At 42.2% G+C, this 27,777-nt stretch overlaps 1 protein-coding gene across 1 annotated transcript in view; it reads left to right on the top strand.

Annotated features, from left to right (window-relative positions):
• Positions 1-27,777, top strand: part of St8sia6 (ST8 alpha-N-acetyl-neuraminide alpha-2,8-sialyltransferase 6) — a 137,380-nt gene that overhangs the window by 43,896 nt on the left and 65,707 nt on the right. Inside the window, exon 3 of the mRNA XM_021194592.1 lies at positions 25,646-25,735. Coding sequence (XP_021050251.1) covers positions 25,646-25,735 — 90 coding nt within the window. The remainder of the gene's footprint in view (positions 1-25,645; positions 25,736-27,777) is intronic.

Here is a 27,777-nt window from a genome sequence, read left to right as displayed (position 1 = left end):
CTCCCTTCCTCCCTCCCTCCCCTGCTTGTGGTGTGTGTGTGTGTGTGTGTGTGTGTGTGTTCTTCCTAAGAGGCAATAAGAGGGCATGGAATCACCTGAGAATCATAGTTACAGGTGGTTGAGAGCCACATGACATGGACTCTGAGAATCAAACCCTGGTCCCCCGAAATAGCAGCAAATGCTCTTAAGCATTGAACCATCTCACTAGCCTCAAGATTTTTCTTTTGCCATATAAATCAATATTGTTTCTGTTGTCTTAAAGGTTTTAGTTATTTTGTTTAAAACTAGAAGAAGGGACTTAATGTCACTGTTAGGTGTACTACTTTAAGTAAGCAAATTATCAACTGAATAAAAAATAAAAAATATATTTTATCCTATAACATATCTGAAAAGGACTATATAAGACAGATTGTCACAGAGTCTTTGCATTTCTGTTTGCCTCCATTGTATTAGGAGGACTATGTATGTATGGAAAATGTTTGTCCTAAAAGGCAATAAAATTTAGACTTGTTCTTAGTTCCTGCTTATTCTGGGCTAGCTAATGATTTTGTATGGCAAGTCAATAAAGTGCCTTCAGTACATTTAGTACATTGTGTGTCGGTCAGGTGTGCTGTGAGTTGGTCCCCCTCAGAAACAGACTCTGGTTTGGGGAGGAAGCTGATTGGAAAGTGTCTTTAGGAATAGTACCCATGAAAGAAGCAGAGGTGGGTACTGGGAGACGATGAACTGTCAATTGTAATAGTTCCAGTTCTAGATGTATCACTGGGCTCCTTCACAGCCAGCAAGTTCTTAGGAGAGGAGAGCAGGTGGGGAGGTAATCAGCTTTATTCTAAGGACAGCATCCTGAGAAAACAGAAGGAGGCCTCTTTCATCAACAGCATCTTAGTAACTGAGGCATGCAGAGGGGTTTTTATAGAGGGAGTGAAGTTCAGGGAACCGTGAGGATGGAAGACTGGAGCTGTTCTCGCTGTCCGGAACTGGTGTTTCTACCTTCTCACCATTGCCAGAACTTGACATTAGCTTGACTTCCTTCTTACTACTGTCTGTAACTATTAATGCAAACATTCCTTTTCTGAAAGTTCTGCAGCCATAGGCATGGTTTGCAGACTGAGAAAGAGGTGGGGACACGTTCTGATGTTATCACATGGTCACCAAATGTTTCAAGTATTTTAATTTTAAAGGATTAGTAGTTGAAATCTTATTAGTGGTAATAGTATTTTTTTAGGCACAGCCTTTTGGTAGAATTTAAAATTTCAGGAGAAGGAAAAGGTTGGGTAGCTTAAGTCTACAAAGGCGCATCATTAGTTTCACCAGGATTTTGCAAGCTGGACAAGCACTTTTGTGTTGTGCCAAGTTGAGGGGAGAAGTCACGGAGTTGGCTGTGGCTGCCTTCCAGGGTGGGAGACCTTGGAGGGAACAGCTCTTTTTTTCTATTCCCCATGGTGATAAAGCCAGTCTGGGCCATTATCAGACAGATAGCCCAGCAGTAAAACAATAAAGGAGAGGCGTGGCTGGCACACAGCATTCTGAATTGTCCCTGTGTGGTATCTTCGTTGGCTCCATGAGGTACTCATGGGCATCTTTATGAGTGTTTCTCACGGAACGTCTGGAGATGATAACAAGAAGTACAGATCTCTTGAGGAAAGATATCCACAAATTTTTCCATCAGGGTAGAAAAGCATGCTATTTCTTTTAGAATACTTTTCATAACCTTTAATCTTCTAGGCTATAATTTTAAGAAATTAACCCATAGGTTACTGTATTAGTGAGGGTTCTCCAGAGTCACAGAAATTATGTAATGTCTCTGTATATTAAGGGTGAATGGGAAATCCAAGTATCTAGTAGTTGCTCAGTCCCTCGAGCTAGTTATTGCAGCTGGTCTAGTGTAGATGTAGGTTCCAACAGATGCTCTGGCAAGAAAGTGCAAACAGTCAAATGAATCTTCTTTCTTCTAATATTCTTATGTAAGCATCCAGCAGAAGGTGTGGCCCAGATTAAAGGTATGTGCTACCACGCCTTTATCTGGAACTTGCTTTGTCCCAGGCTGACCTTGAACTCAGAGATCTCCTTGCCCCAGTCTCCTTTGATTAAAGGCGTGTGCTACCTTGACCTAGCCTAAGCTTTTCATGGCCACGGAGTCTCAAGATCTCCATGTCAAGATCCAAGTCAGGAGCTTGGGTCTTCCAGCCTCAGTATCTAGAAAACAGGTGTACAATCTGGATTGTAGTTCATTCCAGATGTAGTCAAGTTGACAACCTGGAAAAACCACCACTGTTATCGTCTTTTTACTTCATTCTTATTTGAAAAACATGTGTATCTAAGACTTTCAGGAAGAAACAAACAACAAAAATCTTCCTCAAAATGAATTTCCTGCAACACAAAAGTAAATACCAGTAAAATAATGTGTATTTTAACTTAGAGCGATTGAGGTGAAGGAGAATAGAAATCCAAGATAGCTAAGGAGAACTTAGGTTCCCTCCATTGTAAATCATTTCAGTCCTTCAGGTGGAGACAGATTAGTTGCCAGGTGCTAACTGCTCTTTACCAGTGACACTGGACACTCACTGCTGGTGAGCTGGCAGGAATCCCGGAGAAGAGGATACAGGAAACTAAATGTGTGGCTTAGTTTGTAGGGTGTCTACCAAACATGCCTGACACTGAGTTTGATCCCTACCACTCCACAAACTGTGCGCGTGGTGGTGAATGCCTTTGGTCCTGGCATTCAGGAGGCAGAAGGAGGAGGATGAAAAGGACATTCTCAGCTACACAGAATGTTCAAGGCCACAAGATCATAGTTAAAATAAAAAACAAGAACTCAAGCCCCAAGTCCAAACCCAAGTGAAACAGCTGAATGAAAGGACACAAATGTTGTGCTGATAAAGATTTTAAAGAAGACATTTGGAAAGCAGAAGCCAATGATCTTGAACTACTGTGGAAAAGCAGAAAGGGAAATAGTAGTGATAAGAGGCATTTATCCAAATTGTCATCTCTGTGTTTTGGGGGGATAAGCAGGGAGAGGACAATGTGAACAAGGACCCTGAGGTGTCAACCTCACCCATGACTCCTGTCTTCCCTACTTAATTGGTCAAGTCACCTTCCAGAAATGCAGTCTCTTCTTTTTGGCCCACACAGTTCAGTGCTAGGAGGCAGAACTCTGTATGAAAACTGACCACATAAATAGGAATCCTATCACTTTGAAAAACTCAAATATATAAAAGGTAATTCAACTTATAATCTTTAATGATACTGTTTTTCTTTTAAGTCCAATTTCCTTTTTAATTTTCCCCACCCACAAGTCAGAGATTCGTGTTTGAGACTTACAGCAATGATCCAATTGTTTCTTCCTGGACCCTGCAGCTCTGCCTCTCTTCCCATTGCGCTCTTCCTCCCCTCATTCCTCACCCACTCCCTGCCTGTTTATCGCTTTCCACTGATGATCAGTTTCTCCAAGTCTATCTCCCCCTGAGCCTTTCAGGACTCATCTTCTTCTATTAATTCTGTCAGCTCTTTACCTCTGATATATGAAGAGTCCAGCAGGAGTACTCTTGATGAGCCAGTTTTCCTTGGGAGAACTCAGGTGGGTAGTCCAACGGAGAGTTGGGGGAGGACAGTTATGGTCTTCTTTTGGCAGTCTGATGGAGGGAAAGAGCCTGAATCGATTTCATCCTTTCAATGAGCATCCTCTACCAGGGCTGAGCTTGATGCTGGGGTAGTAGCAAGGAGAAGGGTAGGCAAAGCCATGCTAGCCTAACTGTAGCCGAGATTACTATAACACCACGCACAAGGCAGATGCTCAGGGGTGAGCAGAGATCAGCCTTAGACAAGATGGAAGAAAAGTCGCGTCAAGGGGCTGATGATCTGGAATAAGACCTACAGGATGACAAGGACTGTTCAAGGTGGAAGGGCAAATGAATGCACCAGTCCTGAAGCTCTGGTGTGTGGAAAGTAGAGAGAAAGGCGTAGGGGAAAGCGGGGCATAGTAAAAGCAGTTCTTAAGCCTAGGTATGTGATGGGATGCAAACCTTGGTGAGGATTTTTGCATTTTATTCCAGTAATAATTCAGAGCAAGTTTTAAAGACAGCCATGAACATTGCAGAGAGAATGGATAGCTTCCGGAGGCCATGGAAGCTGAAAGACAGGTTGGGAGACCGTCCAGACAAGGCCTGGTAAGCCAGAAGAAGAGACAAAGTAACGTGGGCCGTTGGGAGACAGAGTAGCCCTGAGCCTGGATGCACAGAAGAAGTAAAGGAATTAAGGATAGGGTTGTTTGTTTGTTTGTTTGTTTTTGCTTAAGTTGTCTATTGTCATCATGGAGACATGAATGACTAGAAAGGGGAGAAGGAGTCAGAGGTTGGGCTTGGATCAGTGCTACATTTGACAAGTCTGCTGGACACTAAGTGGAAATGCCAGTGAGGCTGGGCACTGTCCGGATGAATCTGGAGCTCAAGGAGCTCAGCAGAGGGGTCAGAGCTACACAGATGAATTAAGGTGCCATCACCAGGGAGAGTGTTTAAGGCAGAGAATAATAGACAGATTCCTTTAGCACCAGGCAGGGCTGCAGAAGAGAAGGGGATTGGGGAGTACATTCTAGAGCTTTCCAAGATTTAGAGATTTAGGAAGTAAAGTAGGAGTTGGTGAGAGGAAGAGGAGGAGGGAGAGGAGGAGGAGGGAGAGGAGGAGGAGGAGGAGGGAGAGGAGGAGGAGGAGATGAGCCAGTGCAGTGGATGGAGAAACTAGGCGAGCATAATTTCATGAATCCTGCAGGAATATTTTGAGGAAAGGGGTGTTCCTCTGGTCGGCTCTAATTTAAGATGGGGAAGTAGAACATTGGGATGTTGAGTCTGGGATAGGGAGTTTTCTGTAGATCTGAGTGTTCTGATTAATCACATGAGTTGTTGAGGAAGGGAAGGCAGTGACTTTAAACAATTCCTTGAGGGAATTTCAAAGGGAAGGGAGAAAAAGATAAAAGAGGAAGAGTTTGAGAAGTTAAAGGAGAAACATGTTTGTATCTGGTGAAAATGAAGCAGGGAAAGATTCTGGGTGTACAGAGAGAAGGAGATGAGTTACTGTAATGCTTAAGAAAGCTTGTAATCCCAGAATGTGGGAGATGGAGGTGAGAGCTCGAGAGTTCAAGGTCATCCTTAGCTATACATTGTGAATTTGAGGCTAGCCTAAACTACACGAGATCTTATTTCAGAACACTAAGAAACAAAAGACCAGAAGAGGATCCAAGATCAGAAATCACTGGGAATGACTGACTTTGTTTATGAGAGCAGAGACAACTCTTTTGTTGTAATGTGTTAGGGTAAGACAAAGGATATAAGTATCACCGTGGTTATGGATGGACATATACCCCAGGCCCAAATCATATTGAAACTATAATTTCAATGTGATTATATTTAGAAATTGAACATCTATCTATCTATCCACCTTATATATTGATATTGAACTTTCAGCCTCTAGAGCTATGAAAAAATGTGTTAATTAGGGTTATTATTGTTGTGATGAAACACCATGACCAAATATTCTGAACCACAGTCCACAGAGGGAGGACAAGGCTGTCAACTGAAAGTGAGTAGGGACCTGTAGGCAGGAGCTGATGCAGAGACCGTGGGGGGCTGCTTACTGACTTGCTCCTCAAGGTTTGATTTCTTACAGAAGCCAGGACCACTAGCCCAGGGTGGTAGCACCTACAATGGACCGGGCTCTTACAAATCACTGATTAAGAAAATGTCCTATAGACTTGCCTACAGCCCAGTCTTATGGAGGGATTTTTCTCGTTTGAGGTTCCCTCCTCTTAGATGACTATAGCTTGTCAAGTTGACATATAACTAGCCAGTATGGACAACAAATTGCACTTGCTTACCCTCCCTGTTCTGTGCTATTTATTTAAAGCTGTTTGAGCCCACAGTTCCTCAATAGGAACTGGGTGTTTAGACAAAGTGGAAGGATCATGTCCTGCTGCACTTTGCAGGCTTCTGATTTTCAATAAAGTGTGCTGTAAGGCTATCTGCTAAGAGTGTGGCCTATGGGATGTTGAAGGAGGGAGGAGAAGAGATCCAAATCGGCATGAGAAGTGTGTGGTTCATTTAGGAAGCGTTGCAGGATTCGTAGGTATCAGTGCTGTGTGAAGCTTATGGGGCTTAAGTTACATTGAAATCATTCCAGAGAGTTGTGTGATCTTTTTTTCCTCTAGATGAAGGAGGCTTACTGTCACAGCCAGCCTTGGCTACCTGGCTACTTGGCCTGCCTACACTAGTCTAAGACCCTGTTCTGTGTCCTCTCTTTACCCCAGTTTCTAAACAACTGTTGATTCTAATACTATTTTAGCTATAGGCCATTGTTTGGTCAACTGCCCTAATCAGTGACTTTTAAGTGAGACATTTCACAGTGGAACACTATATAAGGAAGACATTTGATGTCCTATAGATGTCAGAATTGATTAGATGGAATGTCCATCAAAGATCTGGCATCTCAATTTCAGGAACTGTGAGGAAAGAGTTACAGGAACTATGAAAAAATATGTATGGGCAGTCAGTACTTCATGTATCAACTATTTCTCTGGCAGAAGGAGGATGTGATAAAACTAATAAATTCTAAATTATCTTCAATTGTATCTAATAAAGATGTTTAAGAAGTAAAGCAAATATATATTATTACTGGGAAAGAAACAGAATTAAGACCCCAAAAGGACAGTAAGCAGTTGAAGTAGGTGGAAACATTCAATACAGAAAGAAAAATCCAGAACTGTAATAACAATTATTGTCCTGAGTATTTTATTACCTGAATTTAAAGAAAAAAGTCTTCTGTCTTGACAGTTGTGGGGGGATTATTTTAGATAAAATTCCAGCACTTGTCAGCATTTATGTCAAATTCTCTTTTTATATACATTTACTTTGATTATAGGTCCATTTATGTAAAATTATTTAAGAACCTTATATGTCAGGAGAGTAGAGATTTGGCTCAAGTTGAGCACAATGATGTAATTATTCTGATACAGCAGTGGTAGTATGTTCTCCAGGCTCAGGAAAACATTAAGCTTCAGAGCATCAAAATGGCTTAAGCCAATCCCAGCACATGGCCTCTTGATGTGTTGCATCATCTTCTCTACCAATGACCACATACCTGGGGCAGAAATCTTGTGGCTCTGGGAGCTACTCTCTGCCCCAAGTTTAGGATCAGCTTCCTACTTAGAACATCCACTTTAGGGCTTCTCGTCAGATTCATTCATTTCTTTGAGTCTTGGGCAAGGACTTAGGGCTGTCCTGGACAGCTGGACAGCTGGACAGTAGACGTGATGGAATGAGACAGCGTGAGGGCATGATCCATGCATGCCGGAGCCTGAGAAATAGTGTCTCCCAGAACAACTAGAACCAAACTGGGTGGTGTCAGGGTGCTCACAATAACCGCTAAGGATCACCACAAGGTCTTCCCCTGAGCACAGTGGCACACACCTGTGATCTCAGTGCACAGAAGGCTGAAGCAGGAGGAGCATGAGGCTAGCCTAGGCTACCCAAAGAAACGGTCTCCAAATAAAACAAAACAACAACAACAAACCTCCCTTACTGAAAGCTGAGAAAGGATTCCAGCTGAAGGCCTCTGAGTAGAAACTCAGGCAGGCTCCAGGACAGACTTGATGGGGTATAGGAGACAGATGCCCGAAGGGTGGTGTCACTCTGGACAGATCAGCTGGGACTCTTTTGGGATTCAGCTTAAAAGCATCAAGGCTGAGACTAGCAGAAAAACAGTTCTTAAAAGTGTTTTTTTGAAATGAAAATCTCTTCATCTTGAGGATAGAGACATTAACTCTCATTATAACTCATTCCTCGATGCCTTTTGTAGACGAGTAGGAAATAGATGTAGTAAGCAGTTGAATAGGGGTCCTTCTGGTAGTGGGTGCGTTAGAAGCCGACCTTAGAAGGCTTAGAAAGAGGTCTTGGTGGCCAATGAAGACAGCTTCTGGGCTCTGCCACCTTAGAAGTAGAGGGGGAAGGCTGAAAGGGAAACCCAGCCCACTTCCATATAAAACCAAAACAATACAAAACAGTTCTACTTTACCTAGAGTCAGGGTATCGCAGCTTGTAAGAGGTGTCACACCAAGACACTGTATTGACTGGGAAATGGTGAATAAGCAGGCGGATGAGAAGGTAAGAAATTAATATACTTGAATGTAGTTACGATTTGTCAACGAGGGCTATTTCTCCTGAGTTGCCGGAGATGACACTTGATTGACTGCACTTCTCAGAACCTAATACCACATCTGAGTCACTTCTATTCCAGCTTCTCAAAGATTCTGTCTTTGTGCTATTTCCTGGTTAGACTCCATCTGTAATTATATTGCTTCAGGCTGTGAGTGATAGGCCTCCTGGGACACTCCTAACCTTTCTTAATTACAGTATACCTAAGCACAATAAATCTGGCTACGCACTTCCCTTAGACTTTCATTAAATATTAATAAGAAAATTTAAATAACTTCATTTAAAATGTCACAAAAATCTCAATGAAATAGAACTAAGAGATTGAGTCCATCAGATTAACTAATTCTTATAATTAGCAAGGAGTTTATCAGAGGACCCTTGTTCTAGAAGCTCTTTTTCTTTTTTTCTAGAACGTTCGATTTTTTACTGTGACTGGCTTTAGAATTTTCTTTTCCCTATATGAATTACAGTCTCAAGGCTTTCCATCTGTTTGGATTTTTATTCACTCATTGGTTTAAATTTATTAGGGAGTTATGAACGTGATCAGTCACACAAGAGGGAGACAAAGGAACAGTCCATGTGACCCACTGGTGTAGGCCAACACTCTCTTATGTGATCCTAGCCAAACACAGAGAAAGATGGGAATTTCAAAAATTTTTTGGTTTCTATCATCATCTTATAAAATATCGGTTTCTGAACACAAATACAAACAGTCATGAGAAGGTTCTCACACATGTGTACTCAGCAGCTAGTTCTTGTAGGGTTGAAGTTTCTGTGACATGGGGCTTCTCTCAAGTCTCTACCTTCCACTAGGCAGCGCCATCAGACTGGCTCAGATTCCCGCCTGCTAACAATGGCTCCATCTTTCTTATAACACCACTCTGCTCACAGAAACCTGCAACAGTAACCCAGAGACAGTATTATAGGAGTGCACGTCTGTAAACTCAGTACCCAGGAGGTCAAGGGAGGACCATCCACGTCTCAGGCTAGCCTGGGCTACATAGCAGGTTTGAGACCAGTCTGAGTTAAAAAACGGGGGGGGGGGGGTTGGGGATGGATGTGATGGTGGGGTAGGAGGGTAAAAAAGGTGTTTTCTCCTTAATGTTCTTGTCTCAAAGGTTGATTTTCCAAGACTGAGTGAAAAACTATTGCTAGCACCGAAACGCAGTCATGGGGTTGGTAAGAACAAGCTGATTGTCATTGAAGAGACAAGAAGGATGCTTCAGTGTGGATATAACTGACATCTTCTGTGCCTGGATCCCCTGATGACTTCTCAGAGGTGACCTGCCTCCTTTAGCTGTCATCAAGGTTTTGCATAATGGACGTTCAAGGACTGCATTCCTATGCCAGATTTCATGCAGGCTGCCTGGAGGCTCTGCTTTGATGCAGGTTACCCTGTGTTCTCTGGAGCAGAGCTGCTGAGAGACAGACAGCCTTGCAGCTGAGTCAGAAAAGCAATTACGTTAAGTGTTCTCAGTGCACAAGACTCCTCAGACACTATTTCCTTTGTTGTGCCTTTTCAAAGGGAAAAAAGAATCCCCACTTAGTGACATGTGATTTAGCTCATTTTGTTCTCAGGATTTTCAAATTATTTTATTGCTTTTTCTATCAACATTGCACTTCAGCTATAAGAATGCTCTGAATCTCAGTCTGTGCAGTCTCACTACAAGCTGTGTATTAGCTACCCTTCTGATTGCTGGGGTGACACCTGGCCACATCAACTTAAGGGAGAGAGGTCTGTTTGGGGTCACAGTTCCGGAGGTTTGGGGTTGTGGTGGACAGTCTGAAGTAACTGCTTATGTTGCGCTCAACTTCAGGGGGTAGAGACTGGCAGATCCTGTGTTCAGCATTCCTTCTTTTTATTTAATTCAGAACCCCAGTCCATGTAATGGTACCCCTCATTAGATGAGATCTTTCCACATCAATTAACCTTATCCTTTGCAGACATGCTCAGGCTCAGAAAGTTTTCCCACGGTGCTTACAAATCTTATCATGTTGGGCAACCAGTTTTTAACCATCACAGGCTATTAAGAAAGAGGCCAGCTGGAGAGATGACTCAGTGGTTAAGAGCACTGACGGCTCTTCCAGAGGTCCTGAGTTCAATTCCCAGCAATCACGTGTTGACTCATCTGTCATGGGATCAGATGTGCTCTTCTGGTGTGTCTGAGGACAGTTCCAATGTACTCACATACATAAAGTAAATAAGTAAATACTTCTTTAAAAAAAGAAAAAAGAAGAGAAGAAGAAAGAGGCTACGAGGGCAGAAGAACTTGCCTCTGAGACTTTTAACACCTTGTAACTCAAACCCCTCCCATCAGCCCAGCAGAATGGCACCACTTGGGACTCAATTAGAAGACCAACACGTTAGGACCCAACCCCGTTCACTAGACCAACATTTGTATTTTAATAAAAGTTTCTAGGAGATGCAAGGGCATGCTGCAGTTGGAGACACACTGCATCACGAGTTGTCCAACACAATGACAAACAGTGGAGTGTGCGCTGCTCTTCCTGAATGCAGTTTCTTACTTGCCGTAGCTACCCATCCCCACTACTGGCCTGAGCTTTTCCCATGCATGATCTCCTGCAGACTTTGCATCTCTTCCACGTGATAGTATTATCGCCAGATAGAGAAAGGTTAAATAACTTTCTTAAGGTTAATAGTGCAGTGTGGAGCAGAATAGAGATCGGAATTAATGTCTTTTTTTTTTTATCGCCAATGTTTATATTCTTGATCAAGGTACTCTGGTTATTTTGTTCAGAAATGATTTCAGCATTCGCATATGGGGTGGTAAAAGATAGTTTTTATCAGAAGGTAAATGTGTAAATCTCATGCAGGTGTGAGAGTGAACACTGTATGGCTTCTATGCTATGTATCAGTGAGGAAATATGTGACATGTTATAATGGTTTCAAAGGAAAGTTTATACCACAGGCACACTTAAAAATTCAGAAGAGAGGTGAGTGTAAAGACCAAGCTAAGTTTTCCTCTGTGTGTATGTACAGAGAGGTTGTCTCTCCACTGGAAATTTGCATACCTATAAACAAGAATGCTTTGTGTAGCTATTGTTATCTACAAGGTATAACAGTGAAACATGGCTCTACGAAGCAAAGTCATCCATACACCTGTTACATGCGTGAGGTGGACTTTATTTTGATACCTTTCACTGCAGGGGTTACTCTCATGGAGGTCTTGTTTGTTTGTTTGTTTGTTTTTTGTTTTTTCAAGAAAGGGTTTCTCTGTGTAGCCCTGGCTGTCCTGGAACTCACTCTGTAGCCCAGGCTGACCTTGAACTCAGAAATCTGCCTGCCTCTGCCTCCCAAGTGCTGGGATTAAGGCGTGCGCCACCACTGCCCGGCGTGTCATGGAGTTTTATGGTATACAAACATGTGCTCACCTCTGAGCAGAGGGGAAAGCAGGAATTTATAACTAAGGACCATTTATGTATGGCAGTGTCAGTGTATGGGAAATGATTAGGGCGAAAGATGTAAGGTAAGGAAAACTCAAGTGTGGGATTCTGCTGAAGGCAGATCTAAGTGATCAGATCCTCTGGTTGCTTTTCTGCTGCTGTTATAAAAGCACTAACCAAAAGGAATTTAGGGGAGGAAAAGTTCATTTGACTTACAGTGCCAGATCATCTTCCATCATTGAAGGGAGTCAATTTAGGAATACAAGGCAAGAATGTGAGCCAGAACATAGTACTACCGGAGGATCCAGCAATACCTCTTCTGGGCATATACCCAGAAGATGTTCCAACTAGTAATAAGGATACATGCTCCACTATGTTCATAGCAGCCTTATTTATAATAGCCAGAAGCTGGAAAGAACCCAGATGTCCCTCAACAGAGGAATGGATACAGAAAATATGGTACATTTACACAATGGAGTACTACTCAGCTATTAAAAACAATGAATTTATGAAATTCCTAGGCAAATGGATGGATCTGGAGGTTATCATCCTGAGTGTGGTAACCCAATCACAAAAGAACTCACATGATATGCACTCACTGATAAGTGGATATTAACCCAGAAACTTAGAATACCCAAGATACAATTTGCAAAACACATGAAACTCAAAAAGAACGAAGACCAAAATGTGGACACTTTACTCCTTCTTAGAACTGGCAACAAAACACCCATGGAAGGAGATTCAGAGCCAGAGTTTGGAGCTGACACGAAAGGATGGACCACCCAGAGACTGCCACAACCAGGGATCCATCCCATAATCAGCTACCAAACCCAGACACTATTGCATACGCCAGCAAGCTATTGCTGAAAGGACCTTGATATATATAGCTGTCTCTTGTGAGGCTATGCCAGTGCCTGGCAGACACATAAGTTGATGCTCACAGTCAGCTATTGGATGGAACACAGGGCGCCCAATGGGGAGGAGCTAGAGAAAGTACCCAAGGAGCTGAAGGGGTCTGCATCTCTATAGGTGGAACAACAATATGAACTAACCAGTACCCCCAGAGCTCATGTCTCTAGCTGCATATGTAGCATAAGATGGCCTAGTNGGTCATCATTGGGAAGAGAGGCCCCTTGGTCTTTCAAACTTTATATGCCCCATACAGGGGAACGCCAGGGCCAAGAAATGGGAGTGGGTAGGTTGGGGAGGGGGGGGTGGTATAGGGGACTTTCTGGATAGCATTTGAAATGTAAATGAAGAACATACCTAATAAAAATTGGGGGGAAAATGAAAGAATGTGAGCCAGAAATCATGGGAAATGTCAGTTGCAACCTCACTCACAGGCTTATCTTCAATTTCTTGTACTGTCCAGGACTACTTGGACGGTTCTTCCCACACAGGACTGGGCCTTCCTCCAGAAATTAACCATCAAAACAATCTCCCGCAGATATTCTCACAATCCAAACTCACTTAAGAAATACCTCAACTGAGATGTCCTTTTCAGATTACACTGGGGCATGTAAGTTGACAGTTAAAGCTAACTATAGGGCAGCAGGGAGTGAGTTTGATCAGATACTGAGAATACTCAGCAAGGGAAAGGGGTTCAGGATCACCCCACTGAGCAAGGTTATTGGTACATTGGGCTTTTGAGGGCATACCCAATAACTGGAGCTAGTTGAACAGATTCAGGGTAAGGTTTAACAGATTTTGATAGAAAAGAAAACCCTGTCACTTCACATAAACTCAGAAGAGATGATCAGAAAGAGGAGGCATTGATGCTACAGATAGTGAAATAGTGTTCCATTGAAGGGTGATGGAATCATGTGGGGGTTAAGCACACAGAATCATAGTATGTGGCCTCAAAAATCCACTCTTAACTAGGAGAGAGATTTTAGAGATGTCTTACTTTCCTCATTTACTGAAATGTAGTGCCTAGTACCTAAGGTCTATGATTCTCATGAAGAATTAATAAAATAGACATAGGAAGGTGTTCAAAACCCATTACCTAATGACCGTACAGTGTATGTTTCTCTTATGTCCTTCATTCTTAACCACACTAATATATGTAAATTTTTGCATCAAAATTATGTTGATACAGTGGTGGTAATGAAATAGTTCCATTGGTAAAGTTCTTTTCTCAAAAACACTAGGAAGTAAGTTTCATTCTTAGAACTCAGCGGGGTATGGTACTCCATACTTGTAATCTCACTGGTGGGGAGGCAGAGGCAGATGGATTTCTGGGGCTCACTGTTCACCTAGTTCAGCATACTCTACAAGCTTCAGGCCAGTGAAAGACCCTGTCTTTAAAAAAGAAGATGGGTGGTTCTTAAGGAATGACACTAATTTCTACTCTGACCTTCATGTACACATGTGCACACATGTCCACATGCACCCTCACATACATCTATATCCATATACACACAAATAATATACATTAACATTAAAATATCCTAAGCATATTAGAGATTTTCTAATTCAAAGTGTCTCAGTGAGAAATAAAACAATCCTGATTATAGAGTAAGAAAATACAGTTGTGTTATTAAAAGACTATTTGGGATAGCATTTGAAATGTAAATGAAGAAAATATCTAATAAAATAAGTTAAAATAAATAAATAAATAAATAAAAATTGTTCAGATCTGGAGGGAAGAAAATTTTCATTGTGGGCAGACTCCTTCCTGACAAAGCTTTTAAACTTGTTTCAAGCACCTAGGAATTTCACATTTCAGGAGCAGTTATTTGTGAATGCCCCAAAGTTTGCCACATATTCCCAACCAGCTCCCATTTTATTTTCTTGTTACCTAAATATGCCCATTACGACTGACTACCCTCTTTGGTTTGTGGTCTAGTCTCTGGGAACACTGGGTCAAGGAGTGTATAGGGAGGGATCCATGACTCCAGATACATATGTAGCAGAGGTTGGGCTTACCTGACAGCAATGGGAGGGAAGGTCCTTGGTCCTGTGGAGGTTTGATCACAGAGGGATGCTGGAGCCTTAGGACAGGAGAGGGTAGGTGGGGGTGGATGAGCACCCTCATGGAGGCAAAGGGGAGGGGGGGAAAGGGTGGATGTGCGATGGGTTTTTTTGGTGTTTTTTTTTTTTTTTTTGAAGTGATAACTGGCAAGTGGGATATCACTTGAGATATAAACTAATGGAATGATTTAAAAAGACCGCCCTCCTGTTCACCGGGTTAGGAGTTGTCATAAATCTTCATATCAGGATTGTCCTTTTGTTAACACCCCTCCCTGCCCCCACACATATCAGCCTTCTCATCTAAATCATTTCTTCCTGGCCATACCAAAGAACTCTCCACACCTAAGCCAGGGGCATCCATTTCTCTTTGAGGAATGCCCTGGATTGGAGAGAGACTGGAGTTCAGAAGCAAGTCAATGAAGTATGGTACTGTGAATTCAGTCTTTGGTCTGGTGTAATGGTGTTGCTAAGGATGTGGGGCTATCTTTTGTTTTTCTTTTTCTTTTTGTCTCCTTTTATTGAAGTAGATTTTTTTCTGCTCAAATGCTGGTTATGGTTCCACTTTCTCTACTTCCTCTCTCAGCTCCTCTCCACCTCCCCTCGTGTCTATATCCACTCTCTTAGTGTCCCTCATTAGAAAACAACAGGCTTCCAAGGGATTATAATAAGATAAAACAAAAGCTGAGACAGGAATAGGGCAAATCAAACCAAAAGTCCTCGAGAAAAGGTAAAGAAATAGTTATAGAAACAGGCCCACTCATTCACACTCAGGAATCCCATAAAAACACTGTACTGGAAGCCAAAAAATATATTCAAAGGACCTGTAGAGTAAAAAGAGGAAAAACATGTATAACTAAAATAACCATTAAAAAAAATAAGATTATTGGTTGGGTGCAAATATCTGCATCTGAATCTTTCAGCTGGTTGTTGGGTCTTTGGGAGGGCAGTCATGATAGGTTTTGTGAGTCATGATAGGTTCCTTTTTTTTCCTCCATAGCCTCAGTAATAGTGTCAGGCCTTGGGACCTCCCCTTGAGCTGGATCCCACTTTGGGCCTGTTGCTGGACCTTCTTTTCCTCAGGCTCCTCTCCATTTCCATCCCTGTAATTATTTCAGACAGGAACAGTTATGGGCCAGAGATGTGACTGCAGAATGGCAACCCCATCCCTCACTTGATGTCCTGTCTTCCTGCTGGAGGTGGGTTCTATAAGTTCCCTCTCCCTACTGTCTGGCATTTCATCTGAGGTCCCTCCCTTTGAGTCCTGAGAGTCTCTCAAGTCCCAGGTCTATGGTGCACTCTGGAGAGTCTGCCCATCCTCCTATTTTCTGAGGTTGCCTGTTTACATTCTTCCTTCTGGCCCTCAGGGCTTCATTCCTTTTCCCTCACCCAATACCAGATCAGGTTCTCCTCCCCTTCTACTCTCCCTCCCCATGTCCACTTTCTCTCCCTCCCTCCCCACTTGTGATTGCTTTCTTCTCTCTCCCAAGTGGGACTGAGGCATCCTCACTTGGGCACTTCAGCTTGTTGACCTTTTTGAGTTCCGTGGACTGTATCTTGGATATTTTGTACTTTTTTGGGCTAATATCCACTTATTAGTGAGTATATACCATGTGCATCCTTTTGGGTCTGAGTTACCTTACTCAGGATGATATTTTCTAGTTCCATCCATTTGCCTGCAAAACTCGGGATGTCCTCAGTCTTAGTAGCTGAGTAGTATTCCATTGTGTAAATGAACCACATTTTCTGTATCCATTCTTCTGTCATGGGACATCTAGGTTATTTGCAGCTTCTGACTATCACAAATAAGGCTGCTATGAACAACCAATGGACAGAAGCAGCTGACCTCTGTTGTTGAATTAGGAAAGGTGGAAAGAAGCTGAGGAGAAGGGAGATCCTGTAGGAGGACTAGCAGTCTCAATTAATGTGGAACACCCCCCCCCCATGATCTCTCAAATACTGGACCACAAAACAGACAGCATACACCAACTGATATGAGGCTCCCAACACACATACAGTAGAGAACTTCCGGGTCTGTGTTCATTCTGAGTTGATGCACCTAACCATCAAGAGACTGGAGGCCCTAGAGAGTTTAGAAGTCAGATGGGGAAAGGGTGGGGGCATCCACATGGAGATGGGGTGGGGAGAAAGTGTGAGATATGGAGCAGTTGGAGTGTGGATGGGGGCAGGGAATGGAATATGAAGTGTAAACGATAAATTAATTAAAAAATAAGATTAAAAAAAAAAAAGACTTGACATTCAGAGACAAGGAACCTCCAAAGATACATTGAGTTCATTTTGTGTTGGCCATCTACTGGTCATGCATTCTGTCCTTGAGATAGTTTGTTTCCCTAGTTTGATTCCCTTGGAGAAAAATAAAGTTTCATTTACCAGTGGTTATCAGTTGGCAATGGTGGTTGGGTTTGGGATAGGGGCATGTCTCCACTTCTTTCAGCTTTAGGACCCAACTTTGCAGACCCATGTTGGCCCTGTGCATGCTACCCCAGTCTCTCTTTGTGAGTCGTGTGTGCATGGATCCTCTTGCTTGACATCCTTCATCCCCCTCTAGCTCTTACACCGTTACTGTCTCCTCTCCTTCAGGGCTCCCTGAGCCCTGATAAGACCCATCCCATTTAGGATTGTGTGTTCCGAGGTCTCTCTCTGCATGGTGTCTGGCTGTGGGTCACTGTATTTGTTTCCATCTGCTGCAGGAGGAAACTTCTCTAATGATGGCTGAGCAAGGCTCTGATCTATGAGTGTATCAGAGTATCATTAGGGGTTATTTTAATGCTACATGCTTTTAATAGGACCATAGAATTTACTTTTATCCTGGCTTCCTGGGCTATCTAGTCTCAAGTTCTTAGTCACACAAGCAGTGCCAAGTATGAGTTCCATCTCATAGAGTTAGTCTTAACCAGACATTAGGTTTTTGTTGCTGTTGTTGTTGTTGTTGTTGTTGTTGTTGTTGTTGTTTTGGGTTTTTTTTTTGTTTTTTTACTCTTATAACCTTTGAACCGCCCTTGTCCCAGCATGTTATGACCTACCATTGTAGATCAAAAGTTTTGTGGCTGGGTTGGTATTTGTATTTCTCCTTTGCACTTTACCTTTCTGTACCAAAGACACTAAAATGTAGACGTGAATGCCCTGTGTAGGCACCAGATCTACTTCTCCCTGCTCAATGAGTTGTGCAGGTGTTGTCTTCAGCAATGGAGCCTTGCCATCAGTTTGTGAAGAGTAACCTATGGCTTGGGCAAGTGCCTGGGGTGTTTCTATGGGAGCCTTTTGGCCAACAACTCAATTACATATAACAAAATCTAGGCACTGGAAGCTTCATTTGGTGACAAGAGATGTCCCGTAGGGACTCTGTCTCATCCATTATTTGGTGATTTCGTTTAGATTGCCCTTATATACACGGATATATTTCAGGAGGCCTCTACTTTGTTATTAGATTTCTATACTATCACTCAAATGGCCTTTAATTTTAGCTGTCTCTCTCTATTCTCTCTGTTTTTCATCTCTTCCATCTTTTCCCCACTTGATTCTCCCATCCCAGTACCCTTCCTTCATCCATCCATAACTATCCGTTCTGTTTCCTTTCCTAGGGAGACTCCCACACCCCCAAGTTCCTACCTCTGTACCTAACCTCTATGTTTCTATGGATTATAGCTTGGCTATCATGGATTTAACAGCTAATTTACACAGCATAAAAGCTAATATATACCACATTTGCCTTTCTGGTTCAGAGTTACCTCACTCAGGATGATTTTTTTTTCTAATGCTATCCATGTACCTGTGAATTTCATGATTTCATATTTTGAGTGGATGAGTAATGTTCCATTGTGTAAATGTTCTGCATTTTCTTTATTCATTCATATGTTGAGGGGCATCTAGTTTGTTTCCAGTTTCTGACTATTATGAATAGAGCAGCAGAGAACATAGTTAAGCAAGTGGTAAGATGAAGGGACCTTTGGGTATATGCTCATAAGTGAGATAACTGGAACATGAGGTATATCCATTTCCAACTTCTTGAGGAACAGCCACACTAATTTCTATATTGGCTATATGAGGTTTGCACTCCCACCAGTAATGGGTGAGTGTTCCCCTTGCTCCAAATCCTTCCAGTATGAGTTGTCATTTGTTTAATTGACCTTGGTTATTCTGATAGGTATAAGATGAAATCTCAAAGTAGTTTCCTTTTGCATTTCCCTTATGACTTATGATGATGAACATTTCTTTAAGTATTTCTCAGCCATTTGAGTTTCCTCTTTTGAGAATTCTGCTTTGATCTATACTCCAGTGGTTAACTGGGTTATTTGTTTTCTGGATTTGGGGGGATCATTTTGGAGTCCATTATGTATTTTGCATATTAACCCTCTATCAAATATGTAGTTGGTAAAATCTTTTCCCACTCTGTAGACTGCTGCTTTGTCTACTTGTTGGTCTTAAAGGGGCTAGTGTGTGCCCTGTTTAGAGCTGGGTGCTCAGTTGATCTTAATTCTCAGCATCTTAAACAACTAGAAGTCTATGCATTTACACAGTCATTGCAGAATGAAGCTTCTGATTTAAGCAGAGAGTATCATATGCCGATGGCTGCAAACACACATGTTTAGAAGTCAGTTCGATATCATATCACCCTACCTAAACAACAGTACAATCTAACCCCTGCACGATCGCCACTATAGTTCATAGAGTTCACAGCTAGGTAAGTCTGCTCGTGTTTGTGTTATTCCTCTTCCAGTGACCATGAAATCTAGCCATCAGGTACAGTAGTAAGTTTGCTGTGTTTAGATCCCACAACTCTGAATTATCTTAGTATGATCCTAGGGGAGACATTTGAGAACTCTAAGCCTTAGATAGCATGCAAACTAACTTTTGTCTATAAATATGCAAATTATCTTACCCCTCCCTACCTTTTTCATCACATATTCATCATAATATTCTTGATTATAAATGATTGGCACTGTGGATAACTTTAACCGGGTCCCTTATGAGCAAAATAAAATAATTAATGTATATCACTTTATATATCTACAACAGCTTTGAGTTTACAGTTTTGAAAACTGTCTTTCTATGATAGGAATGTTTAAGAGTGCATCTTGATAACTGATTTAATATTGAGGAGTGGCTGATTAATCTTCATTGATAGTAAATGGAAACAGATAAGAGTCAAGTAAACAGGGATGATCTGCAGAATATTTTACAATTGAAGTTGCCAGCAGTATTCATGTTTAAAGAATAAGTCTCTATCAGTGCTGTCATTTTAAGAGCAGTTCCCATATTTTGAATTAAATGCACAGATTCATGGTTTCTTGAAATTTATATGATTATGGAAAATGGCTGGCTATCATGCTGCAAAGTCAAATGATACGTGTGCATATACGTGCTTGTCTTCCCCAGAAGATGGCTTGCTCCAAGGATACGACCTTATTCACTGTAGTATCCCAAATGCATCCTGTCTTCCAGGCACATGGTGAAGACTCCACACATAACTGATGAATGACCAAGTGAAGGAAAACACCAGGGTCTGTCTCTCATCTTTGTAGGCACCAAACTACACTTTTATTTGTTTTTGAGTATGAACATTTCAGAAGCAATGCTTATCACATCCAAGAATGATCTCGAAACCAGAAGACTACTTTGTTAGGGACTGGGAGTAACTAGCTACATGGTGGGCTGGATGCTTGCTGTATAGGTGTTTCTGAAGGAACAGAACTGACAGAATGAACAATTATTATAAAAGTTTTATCAGGTTGGCTTATACCAAATGGACCAGTTAGTCCATCAATGTCTGCGAGTTGCAGAATCTGAGAAACTGATAAGCTGCTCAATTCACAACCCTGGAATTTAGTGGTCTCAGTTTGGTGCTGAAAAGGTGGAGAATTCTTGAAAAGCTCCTGTCTTCAGAAGAATCTGGATTCTAATGTTAGCAAAAGATGGCAGCAGCAGTAGCAACGAAAGGGTATATGCACAGACTAGCAAGATGCAAACACTCGGAACAGCATATCCCCTTGCAACTCTGTATCTTCTGGAAAGTTCTGCCTACTCTCATGTTATATCTACTCCATTTAGTTCACCCTTCCCAAGAGCACCCGTTACAGACTGCCCAGAGACATGTCTCTTGGTTGATTTTAATTCCTATCAAGCTGAAAGTCAAGATTAATCATCACACTTACCCTTATCTTTTCAGAAAGCCACCCTGGTGTAGGGAACACATTATAAACAATTTGTTTGCTGAGCTTAGAATTAGGACTCAGGACATCACCATGGCTTGATTCCAAGAGGCTGGCCAGCCTGCTAGACACCTCTCAATAGGATTTTCTGCTGGTGGTCAGCATGGTTTCCAGTCTTATCACTCTTGGATGAAGAAAGGGATATTAAAAATATTTATTTTTTTAAAAAGCCTTATTTGAGCTTTCTGTGTTTAGAAACTGCTTTCTACTGTTTATTAATGCATCCATCCCTCAGAGAGTAAAATTGATTAGACTTTAAGCTTTATGTTGTGGCACCTATTCTGTTACCATAAATAGAACTTAGCTGCACTTACTGTTCCTGAGAACCTTGCATGCAGATTGTTCCTTGGGATGTTTTACTTGGCCAGGGATCTGATTGCATGATTGCAGGTCACACACAGAAGGTCATATTCATTCTGTTCTTCAGAGGTCTTGGTGGATACTAAGTACCAATGGCAGAATTCTGCGGGTTTGTGTAGCATCATTTCTTTGAGACAGAGCTTTTGCAGTACCAGAATCTTACTGTCTACTACCTGGCGAGAGAGAATACAGTCTCCCAACTTCTTGCTTTCTGGTGAAATCTTGTCAGGTGGACTTGTAAAGTGATCACTTTCAACTCATGGATGACCCATCAAAACAGAATTTCAAGAAAGCCCAGCACTCACAGAGATAACAGTAACAGATGAAATGCTTGTTTTTGTATCATCTCCCCACAGTCTTATTAAAGAGTGCTTCCTCCTGACGTGCTGAAAATATGCCTAAAGGCTTGTCTGTTTGCACCAAACAAATTCTATTATTAAGTAACAAAGGTGGTCAGAATGCATGGTATAAGACTTGCAAGAAATGGAGAGAAAAGGAAATTTGTACCATTTAGTGGTTAGCAAACCATCATTAAACTCATAGTCAAAGGCTAGCCAGATAGGTGGCTGGTGTTCCTAGATATCTAGGAAGTTGGTTACATGTCCCAAAGGGGATGACTTGGAGAAGCGAAGTGGCATGCTCAGATCAAGCATTCCTGAGAGACAGACCACTGGGGGATAATGAGAAAGGATGACAGAAATAGAGGTCTGTGGAGAGGTTTGGGGAGAGAAGGCAGGTTTCAAAGGCAGGAGACCCAGAGGCAATGTACAGAAAACCTGTAGCTGAAGACCAGTCATTACTATAAAGTCACATCAGAAAAAGAATGACAGGAAATACCAATACATGCAGAACAGTCCAGAAAATAAAGCTACAGAAAGGTTGTGACTAGCAGTCAGAGGCTGGGGCGCAAGGAGGACTGTGGGTGAAACCAGATACACTGAAGGTGGGAAGCAAAGGCAGGGCACTGACATTTCCTTTGACATAGTGATGTTTGCTGAGAGCCAGTCAGTGAATTTATAAATAAAGGAAGTGGGCAGCTGTGGCTTGTAATTAGGATGGGCAATAAAGAGAGGGTGAATAGCAAGGTGACATATTTTGCTTTTTATTTCCAGCAGTAGTGAATTGATGGTGGCAATAGTAGACAGCCAGAGAGTGAAGTTGCTTTTAGAAAAAGTAGTAGAGAGGGACCTGGTCACAGAGGAGACAGAGAAGGATGGGGTGGCAGGTAAATTATCATCATGTGAGTGAGGAGGTCTTTCTTTTAGTCAGAAGGTCAGGACTGACAGCTATGGATTAATCGCACCCAGCAGCACTGTGTTCTCTGAAACAGGCAGCGTGATTGAATGAGATGTTAGCAGGGCAGTGAGTGGTCAAGACACTAGAACCAGATGCCTAGAGTGGCCACTGAGAGAACTGAGCCTTGAAATAGAATTGTTAAGGCACACAGAGGGCCGGAACAATTGGACACCATGAATTTGTCAAATCACCAGCCAGCCCTACAGGCATCAGGACCAGGGATGTGTATGGTAGGGGCTTTATTTTTTCAGTTGCTTATTTTGCAACAGGTGAGAGGATGCTGGGGAAGGAAGGCATCTAAGGTGCTGGCAATATGTGGCAGAGGTGACAAATGTGTGGCAGAGGTGACAAATGCCTCAGACGCATAGTGAGACAGGCTTGCTGAGGGACAGGTGACCAAGGATGCTTGTCTTCCAGAGGAACATCTCCAGGAAGGACAGTTGGAGTAACCTCAGCTTGCTTGTCTGAGAAGCATTAAAAGCCAACCTACTCCCCAAGTTCTAGCACATCTCTGGGGAGAACCACAGTGCCATCTAAGAGGCATCTCCTCAGTGGCAGAGGCTGGTGCTCCTTGGTGTGGAGTTTGGTGATGAATATATAAGCTGATTATTTTCTGTTTGATATAATTTTGTAAGAGGTTTTCATCCAAAAGCTGCAATGAACTGGAATTATACAACAGTAAGTACTTGGAAGGGGACAGAAACAGAAATGGTACTCGGAGCTTGCAGAATCCGTTTGTATAGACAGTGCCTAGAAGCCATCCGAATCCTGTTCTGCTTTCTTTCCCTTCACGAACAGCTCAGAGCTCATTGAGAGTTAGTACCAGATGGGTCTTCTCGTTATTCATCTTGTTTAAAATGAGCTCTTTGCAGCAGACTGTGATGTCGTTTGCTTCTGTGGCTATTCCTGTGGCTTGCAATAGTCAGTCTGTTTCACCTTTACCCTGGTCCTTTGGTTTGGATCATTCTAACTAGATCCCTCGGAAGGCTTACACACCAACCCACAGTTGACTCACAGCAGTCTCTGTTTTACCACATTGTTTCTGACTCAGAGTCTTTGGCGTTCCTGTTTTCCTCATGCCTGCCCCTTTCTCCATTCCCTTTGACTTAGCAGAAACTCGCCTCCCAATCGAATGCTAAAGAAGGCTTGCCATAACATCCCCTCGAGGTTGCATGCCCATCTTCAAGATGCATCTGCTTGCTGGTCATGAGTTTTCCCACCTCAGAGCTACAGAGGTTTCTTGTTTTCTTACCCCAGAGAAAGGTAGAGGTCAGGGAAGAAACTGAAGATTTCAAGTGGAAAAAAAAGGGATGGAGAGACACAGAAAGCAAAGGAAACGAAAAGACGCCTTGCCTCTTCTCTTGGGATTGAGTGACTCCTTGCAGGTAGAGGTGTAGGCAGCTCTATGAGAACAGAAGCCTAGAGGAATTACTGACTGACCTGAAGTCAAAGTTCAGCAATGAGTTTAGAGCAAGAATTCAATAGATATTTATTGGCTTCTATGTGTCAGGTCTTTTCATAGATATGCATCCCCACCCCAGCCCCATGTAATCCTGTTAGCTGTGTTATTGGAAAGAATTAAAGAGAAACTCTCCTGCTGACGGCTGAGGCCAGACTGAAGCCCAAAGGCAAGGTCATCCCCACTGACTCCAGAGTCTCCCTTTGCCTCCTCATCTCCACTCTGCATCAGACACTCTTCTCTGACTTGCACACAGCATGCCTCGCTTATGGCTGGGCAAAGCTGTTTTGTTTTTATTTAAAAAGATACTTTCCAGTTTAAGGGAAGGTGTATGTGACAGTTCTATTGGCGCCTTGTTGTCACCAGCCCACAATTGAGCATTACAAAGCCATCATAATTCAAAGCACTGCTGGCTGGGTAATTCACTTCATTAACGGTGCTGCCTGGATAAAACACACAACAAATTAGAAATAAACAAATGCTTGGGAGTGCAATAATACATTAGAATAGCACAAGAAATGCTTCTAGAGAAAGGATGAGAGGTGGGGAGAAGTAGGGAAAGAAATTATATTGGGACTCAGAGTTTGTTTTATCAAATGTATTAATATTGCTACTATTTTGTGTGTGTACATTAGATAGATAGATAGATAGATAGATAGATAGATAGATAGATAGATAGATAGATAGATAGATAGATGTGTGTGTGTGTGTGTGTGTGTGTGTGATGTATACACACTGTGGAAGTCAGGCAACTTGTAGCAATCTGTTCATCCCACTGCGTGTTTCAAAAACTGAAATCAGGTCACCAAGCTCGGAGTCATTGTGTTGGCCCTTGGTGAGATCTTGTGAGCCCATAGGTAACACACACCCAGTACTTTTAGGAAGCCCCTCTGAAAAATATTGTAGACTTAGCCATGAACCTATCTTGCTTATCTCTTTACCTTCATGCCTCCTCCTTCTCTATCGCCTCTCTCATACCCAGTGTATCAATAAGTCCTGTCTGTCTTGACGCCAGAAAGGATCTCAGATCTGTCTGCTTGTCTTTCCTGGTGGGTCCAGGCACAGTTTGTTTACACAGTGTCCATGACCCTCACTGTGTCCAGGAGTTAGTTACTTGACATGTCTGTGTCCAAGAGATTTGTTATTTCAGAGAGTCAGTTAAATCCTGTGAATGTGCCCATGGAGCTCATTAATGCAAGATTCCATTGCCTTTGTCCTAAAGCTGATTTTTGGTTTGCTTGTATTCCATCTCTGATTTTCTGAGTTCATAGAATCAAACACGTGGGGCTCACATATCAGAACTATTACAACAATCAGAAGCCAGATCCACCTGTGTTCTTTATGGAGAAAACATTAATTTCCTGTGTCTCTAGGTTTCTTACCCAAGACAGAACTTTTATTTTTTTGTAAAAAAAAAAAGGTTATTTACATAAAATGATTAAAATCACTTATTTATTATAAATACTAACTGAAAATACAAAAATGAAAAAAATGGAAATACAAAGCTTTCTGCGTGTTTTTTTTTTTCAGTTTAACTTTATTTTTAAAATTTAGATCCATCAGAGGTAACAATATCAATTTCGTTTCCCAGGGAGAAATTCAATAATGGAATAAAATCCAGGCTTCGTTTGAATACAACCCCTTATCAATTAAATCTGATTTTTATTAAAAATATCTTACATACTTTGATATTAAATCAACTTTTTCCAATCTCTTTTCTGAAACAGCACATATCTGGATGAGAAGACACCCCAAATGACAGAGAAATGCAAAGACCTGCAATATAGCTTGAACTCTTTATCTAACAAAACGAGACGGTAAGCTGTACTTGTCACATTTAGTTTTAAATAAGTGTTTTGTATTCAAAGTACCCCAAAGCATATTTGAAATGATTTGTTAAATCAGGGTGGGCTCACTTTAGGCTGGATTTGGCTCTGAGAATGTCCCTCCAGTTGAGGAGGATGGAGCAGGGACATAGTGCACATCAAGGTCATGCCCTGGCTGGAGGACTCACCTTCACTGTCCTAGATTCACATTTATTATGCTCTATGCGTTCTGGCTAAAATTTAAAGCCTTCACACCCTTCTAAAAATTTCATGTGTGTTTGAGACATTATCCTAGGAAAATATTCCCTTGCACAAAATTTTGCTTACAATTTCAGGTTAATGGTTTGCCTCTGGCCCCAGCTGTGGCTCTCCCATCACTCACTGACTGGAGTTTACAATCTCATACTTTTCAATGATCTCCTACATCCTCTTCTTCAAACTGGGGAGAAGGCAAGCCAACATGTCTGATCTCTATGCATGGAAGAGGTGTTGGTGGCCTGCTTGGATTGTAGCTGAGAAAATCTAGTAAGATTGGACTGAGGCTCTGCCTGTGGAGCACGGAGTTGTGCTGTGTTGGTTAGCTCCTTAAAGGAGCCTGGGCACATATCTCAAGTTGTAAGGGCCTGTTTAACACATACAGGGCCCAAGGTTCAATTCTGGAACTGACAAAAAGAGAAAAAGAAGTGTATAAAGGGGGTGTGTGGAGTGGGAAGGGCGAGAGAATCTTCTGAAAGGAAGTGTTCTATATTTCATTTGCTGAGTGCTTGGCTGAGAAAGGGAGAAACTGGCAACAGGCAGGAGACAGAGTTAATTTCCTTGTAAGCATCTGTGTAAGGAGACTGACCCAGGGTCCTTCTTCCTCCTCTGTGCTTTCCTTTCATGCTTTGTGCTAATGCCCCTTCTTACTTTTCAACTGTGAAAATGGTGCAGACAGAGGAGGAAGGGATTGAGCAGGTAATTCACTTCTCTTTCCGGGTGTGTGGGAGACTGACCTGAGAAGAGAAGCCAGGGTGTAGGTGGACTGGTCCAACCTGCTTTGCAACTGTATGTTGGGACAAGCCAGTGTAGGACTTCTACTAAATGCTTTGGGCTCCCTAGCAGGCTGCTTCCAGACTAGAGCTGAGTGGTCCCCAGAGTGCAGGAGGCAAGTCCCCTTCAAGAATGTTCTGCACTTTCTTTATACAACACGGAGCCTTTTCACAACGGAGCCTGCTGTCTGAAGAATCTGACGCAGCTCACATAGAAATCTCATGGACCGTTCTAGACTAGATCCACCTTGGGAAGGCGGGACCAACATTGCAGTCCTTGATGTCCCCTGCCTCTCTCTGTTTGGACTCAGCCTCCTGACTGCCCAGATTATTGAAACCACTGGAAAGCATAGCAGTGCTATGTGGGCTCTGGTTTGAGTCAGTTCAGTTAGACAGCCTAGTCCTGCACAGCAGATGGACTATTGGGGACTTACCTCGTTCTCCTCAGATCCAGGGGTTAGTGCTAGAGCTGCTAGAGAAAGGACCTGTACTGTGTGGCCTCCATTGCCACCCCAGATGTTCTCTTCCCACATCTAGTCCCTTGTAAATCCCCAATTTTTGGCTGATTTTGTTCAGAGAGGTGAGACTACACAGTCGTCCTCTGCAGACTCTAGGCTCTTTTACTATTTTACTATTTATGTGTTGGATTCGAGCATCCGGGAACATACATAAGGGATCAAAAAGAATGAGGGAGAAAAAGAAATGTTCTCCATACAAGGCCATTCCAGGTTTTCTGGTTAACTGCAACACATCATTGACAAAAAGAAATATGACTTAATGACTATCTACCTACCTATCTATCTATCTATCTATCTATCTATCTATCTATCTATCTACCTATCATCTATCTATCTGTCTGTCAGTCTGTCTGCCTGCCTGCCTGCCCACCCACCCACCGACCCACCCACCCATCTATCTATCTATCTATCTATCTATCTATCTATCTATCTATCTATCTATCTACCTATCATCTATCTATCTATCTATCTATCTATCTATCTATCT

The sequence above is a fragment of the Mus pahari genome, chromosome 3 (genome assembly GCF_900095145.1).
Source record: "Mus pahari chromosome 3, PAHARI_EIJ_v1.1, whole genome shotgun sequence".
Classification (NCBI taxonomy): domain Eukaryota; kingdom Metazoa; phylum Chordata; class Mammalia; order Rodentia; family Muridae; genus Mus; species Mus pahari.
This window is presented reverse-complemented; position numbering and strand designations above follow the sequence as displayed.